At 34.7% G+C, this 6,000-nt stretch overlaps 1 protein-coding gene across 8 annotated transcripts in view; it reads left to right on the plus strand.

Annotated features, from left to right (window-relative positions):
• NKTR (natural killer cell triggering receptor) overlaps positions 1-4,734 on the plus strand; it is a 45,028-nt gene extending 40,294 nt beyond the window's left edge. For 3 of the 8 annotated variants that reach the window (XM_072854833.1, XM_072854836.1, XM_072854835.1), the window contains 2 exons: positions 415-513; positions 2,168-4,733. In XM_072854833.1, the coding sequence (XP_072710934.1) occupies positions 415-513; positions 2,168-2,246 (178 nt within the window). In that variant the 3' untranslated portion in view covers positions 2,247-4,733. Of the gene's footprint in view, positions 1-414; positions 514-2,167 lie in introns of all 8 variants that reach the window. The other 5 variants (XM_072854839.1, XM_072854840.1, XM_072854841.1 and 2 more) reach the window with 3 other exon arrangements.
• Positions 4,735-6,000: the final 1,266 nt, after the last annotated feature.

The raw sequence follows: 6,000 nt of genomic DNA on the forward strand, positions 1-6,000 counted from the left end.
AATAACCAAATCATCCAATCACCGTATAGGCGGTGATATGAGATTAAGTAATAGTGAACGCATTTCCCTTTATTGTTAAAATAAAAGTGAGTTATAAATGGAATCACTTTGTTACTTGTGTTCAGAAGTGTTAGCAAACAAGCTTTTACTGCATCTACAACTTGTAGAGAAAACGAAACTTTTTAAATCTTAGTAAGTCTTTTCTAGAGTAAGAAATTTGAGATTTTTACTGTTGTTTTGAAGATACTTGTATTTAAACTTTTATAAAATGTAGAATTATTGTTTGCCACATCCTTCAAAAGTAATTTCTATGTAGCCACTCATCTCTCTCTGTCTTTAAAACATACATTTAAAATATATAGCAGTATAAACGAGAAATTGTAAATTTACAGTTACTTTCTTTTCCCTTTAAAGTAGGTCATACACGTATGATAGTTACTATAGCAGAAGTCGAAGTAGAAGTAAAAGGAGTGACAGCTATCGAAGATCTAGAAGTTATGATAGGCGATCCAGGTATGTTTTTGCTAGCATGACTTTGACGCTGTATTTATGCAAAAGAATTTGCTAAATAGATACTTATGATGTTCGTGAAGGCTTATGTTTTTCCCCCCAAGCATAAAAATACATTGTTACGAAAAGTAATAATTAAAAACAATAGAAGTTAGGGCAAGTGTGTGAGTGAGGAAATTGGAGCTTCTGACATACTAAACTTGAGGATGGGGAAGAAACTAGGATAAGAACGATTTGAGAAGGCTCCAGTTCATTGTATATATGCATTGAAAATAAGCACATTCGGGGCTTTTTAATAATTTTAAATGTTTCTTAAAAAATACAATGAACTAGCTCTCAAGATTTAAATCAAGTGCCCTGTTACGGATTAAAAGCTACCTCGTATGTAAAGAATTCCATTGGATGGTAAATTCTTTTTGCTTAGACTGCAAAAGTGGATTTCTAAAAAAAATCTGGAAGGGAAATTTAAAATTGCAGTGCTATCCAGAATGAATTTTTAACTTCCTAGAATGTATTTTGAAAGAATGTTTTACCTGCAAATCCAGTGTGCTTCTGATGAATTTAGGATAAATTTTATTCTACTCAGTCCGGTGGGATTATATAGGTGTAAGTGAGGACATTTCACAAAGATCAGAAGTGGAACAGGATTATATGTGTCTGTGTATATATATGTGTATATATAGTGAATATTGGTGATGATTTGTTTTGCACCTTTTAATATGTCCCATGTGAGTCAGTGGTAAATCAGGCAGATCTCTAAGACTTCTGTAAATTTTTATCCTCTGCTGTCCTCGTACTCTTTGTTTCACAACTTTGTACCAACTCTTAATGGACTTTGCTCTCACCCATTTCTCCATCTAGTTCTGACAGAAAGACAACTTTCATCTTGTGTTTGAGGGGAAATTAATGAGATTAACAAAGAGTGTGGAAATAGACTTAGAAAAATCATTGTTTTAGGATGTTGAGAAGCTTCAGAGAAACACTGTAGGATATGCTCATCTTTCATTTAGAAAGCTTTCCTTACAGGCACAAGGCTAAAAAAGTCTCTAATGAAAGTTTATTCTGTGTAATTTGAATATGTCCTGTGGCTTGTCTAAAACCATCTGGACTCTATCTTGATGTTTGGCCAGGTGCTGAGCTTGGAATTCTTCTGGATAAGCCAAAACATTTTAATCTACAACTTCCACTCTGCAGACACTCACACACTCCTGTTGTGGTTATGGGGCCTAATTCTTAGGACCCTTCTTCAAACGAAAAACTGCAATATATAAAGCAAGGATTTGTGAAATCACGTTAGTTGAGAAATGCTTGCAATATAAAATTATATTTGTTAGAATATACTTCAGTCAGCTATTAGCATTTACAAAAACAGTTATTTTGGATGATTTCTTAGCTGTATCAGACAAAGCAAGAAATTTTGTAGTTACACAGTTTGACTTGAGTTACACAGGGTTTTCATCATGTAAAGTTAATGATTATTTTAATTTTGAGTGTCCTTTAATGAATACCTCAGTTATATGAAATATGATCCTATAAAAGACTTCTTGTAGGTTTTCTTGTCTCGTGTGTGTCTGTCTTGGCAATTCTTGTACATGATACAATTTTGAATTTGAAGCTCAAAATACAATTTTGAGGCATTTTAATCTTTTCTCTGTAGATCTTATGGCTCTGACAGTGAAAGTGATCGCAGTTACTCTAACAATCGAAGTCCCAGTGAAAGCAGCAGATACAGCTGAAAACGTTCCTTTGACGATGGAAACTGTATTTAATAATTTTTTCAGTGTTATGTTAAAGAAACTGTTTGACGGTGTCACAAGTGAAGTTGAAGGGTGTTTACTGAGTTAGCTGAAACTTTACCATTTAACAGTGAACTCACTTGACTGACTATACTTGCGGAGAGAAGTACTGAGCTCAACTCAACTGATATTTTTTTTTTAATTTTTATGTCAAATGCTACTTTTACAAAATAGGAAAAAAAACACAACAGTTTTATTTCCTCGAATTGGATTTTCCAAGCCATGAATGACACTTAGGTGAATTTGCTGCCACCACTTTTCTGGGTGCAGCGATCAGTACTGTCTTCAAGTATGTTTATAAACACCTTAGGGCTTTCTGCCTGCTACTATTAAATATATGCTAGCAACTATAAAACTGTGAAGAAAACTTCTTACAAAGTCTGCCATTTCTAGTTTATTAAAATGCTTTTTTTCAATGCTGGAAGATGGGTTCCATGCTGTCTTGTTTGTTGATTATTGCATTATACAGTAGATACACAACAGCTAGGTGATGAAAACAAAGACTGCCACTCTGTCTTAATCCTTACTGTACTGTGATATTACGGAAGTCTGCTGAAAAGGGTGAGATTATACACAGTGGGAATTGTCAAACAGACAAGCAGTGAGCAAAAGTGTGATGAATGAGTTGTGATCTTAATATCCAACTTGTCTAAACTTTTATGTTTAAAAGTGAATTTTGTGATAAACAGCAGTGTTCTTAAGAGTCTAAAAAAAAAAAGTGCTTCTAAACACTTTTTGAATTTCATTTCAATTCATATTACAGTGCTTGGCATACTTCAACACATTTTGAAGTTGAATGTTGTAAACTGTTGAGTATATCATGAGTTTGTCCAAAACACTTTTTAAAAAACTTAGGTGATGATAATTTTTTCAGAAAACAAACCATAATGGTTCCTTTATAAAATGTCTGTAGATGTATCTCATTTGCCATCGGGAATATCAGATATTGATATTGCAGATATTGAACTATATATTGTTAAAGTGATATGACTACAAAAATACTGGTATGCCTGATAAAAAGCATGGACAATACTTTCAAAGTAAAGTTGAATACCAAAAATGACTCCATGTTACAGGTAAATGGTTTGCAAAAAGCCCCATAGATTTAAGCTGAAGAGCATTGAGTAATTTTTGCAATATTCTGATTGAGTTGATTTAAAATAATTTGTAAAGTTTTTCAGCGCTTAGAAAGTTGTGTACTAAGAAACAGTTTTTTAATGGCATAATGTAACTTGAAAAGTGGGGTCTGTAGTGAAAAAACAGACTAACATAGCTTTATTAGAGCTAATGAGTACTGTTGTATTATAATAGTTTTCATTACTGACTTTCTGTAATACTTGAGATGCTTTCATTTTCTCAAATGTTTTCAAATATTGAAAATGATTTTTTTAAAATCTCATCGGGACCCAACAACTTTGAAAATTAAAAGTGGTAATTTCTTGCTTAGACATCAATTCGTACTGTCTCTTTGATTGAATTAAGCTATCCAAAATTAGCTTTTGGTACACTTCTGAAACGGGAAAAGAAAGTTCAAAGTGAAGTTTGAAGACTGTAATGATGCCCTCCATTTCTGTCCATGAACAGCTGAATAAGGCATTTGTACACAGGTTCCTAAAACTGAATTTGTCATACAGGTTTTTCACTTCCGAGAAGAACCCAAAATTCTGGACTTACACCCTTCCTACTCTTGTAGTTCAATGAAAAAGTGTGTGCACGTAATCCTTTTGAATCGATATTTTGTAAGGTTCTTATGCTTTTTAACAGTAAGTACATTTATTACTCCAGTCAGTATACATTTACAGACATGTTTCTAACAGTAGCAGCCATTTCAAAGTCCTGAACAAATATTTCATTGCTAACTCAAGATAGTGTTTGTTGCAGTTTCATAGTTTTAAGTACAAATGTAACTTGTTTTTTCCCTTACTGAGAAAATAGAACTAGTGGGCTAGTGGTGTAACAAAATATACAAATATAAACATTGCCATTCAATACTAATTAGGGAAAAAATTGCTCCAGAATCAGACTTCATCATATTTCAGATCTGAGTTGACTTTTTATTTTTAAGGCCAGGAAAAGCCAATAGAAATATGGTCAATCAATTAATCATAGTTGTCCAAAATTACTGCAATATCGCTAATGTCTATTTCGTATCTTGAATTAAAGCTTTATAAAGAAAATCCATCTGGTAGATGGTTGGGGAGGGCTGTGAGGGGAAGGGGGGGGAGTATTTTTACTTAGGGAAATCTGTTAAATTGTGCTTCGGATAGAAAATGTACCCCTGAGCTGGTTTTCTAATGTTGGTCTATGTTTTTGCAATTTTGTTATTCAAAAGTAGTTGCTGTTTGTAAAATAAACTTTTGTACATATCTGCAAATGCTGTTTTCTCTACATCTGGAAAAACCCGTTGCTGCTTGAGGGAAACTGGCAGGAAAATTAAAAATACACTTCAATTTTTGTATCCGCTTTTTGTCCCTCGCAAGACTACATACAAGTTGCCTTTCCTTTTTTCTGACCTACATAGAGAATGATTCCGCAGCAAGGCTCTGTACTGGGTTTACATAATAGTCATTGGAGGAACAAATATTTTGAAATTTCCAAGTGATTTGAGGTCTCACCATTTCCTCAAGATATATAAAAGGTTCCTATCCTTTGTGCAAAGATACACTTAACAGATCTACACGGAAATCTCTAAATGTGCTGAGTTTAACTCCTTTGCTAAATATTCTTTCTCAAATACACATTCCCACATCATTTCCGTAGCATATTGGAAATGTGGTATTAGTTCAAGTCAACAGATGTAATGGCTCAGCGGAGTAATCCATTAGTCTTTTAGACCTCCTGTTCCAGAAAAACTGGATTTCATTGGAAAATACCAGCTTTGTCCTAATGGAAAGGCTAATTGCCTTGGTCTGAGGTAAAAAGGACAAGTGGAAGTGTTTCCTTGTTCGAGTTAGTCTTCAGCGTGATCCGGTTAACCTGGCATTTCCCAAACCTTTGAGGAAGAGGCACAAGAAATCCTAGGCAGGAAAAGTAGGAATTCCAAGTGATATGAGCTATAGTGATGAAAGATGTAAAAAAAAAAAAAAAAAAAAAAAAAAAAAAAAAAAAAAAAGTAATTTAGGGTAGGGGAAGGGTGAATGGCTACATCAAAGACCTAGTGTAAGAAAAGATAGACAACCTCTGTGTTGCACTGTAGGGTAAACCAGTTTCTCTCTTCCTTGTTAGAGAGGTAGCCGACAACCTTTCTTTTAAATGCATAATGCTGGTTTTTGTACTGAAAAAGCCATATTCTGTGCAGAAGCTAAACATCGGGATCACGGGGCTGCTCTCGGGTGCCGCAGAGGTCAAGCCGTCCCCTTGAGCCGGCTCCGCAGCACGCCGGAGCGCGGGGAGGAGGCTGGAGGCAGGGCCCTGGGCTGGAGCACGCAGCGTTAAAAATAGAGTGGCTGACACCTGGTTATGTATTACTCATTAGTGACATTTTTCTATTAAAATCAGTCTTAAATCCTGCAATGTATTAAAATTATTACTCGGGTATAAGTGGTTTCATAAAAAAAAAAAGGGGGGGGGGAGTTCTAAATAAGGTTAGGTCTGTACATCTTTGGTTGTTTTGGCAATAGATTTTTCCACTACATAGTACACAGAATATTGTTGCGGTGTGGCTCTGTAAGAGCAAGTGTTCTGTCTCCAGTTG

The sequence above is a fragment of the Ciconia boyciana genome, chromosome 2, assembly GCF_034638445.1.
Source record: "Ciconia boyciana chromosome 2, ASM3463844v1, whole genome shotgun sequence".
Taxonomy (NCBI): Eukaryota; Metazoa; Chordata; class Aves; order Ciconiiformes; family Ciconiidae; genus Ciconia; species Ciconia boyciana.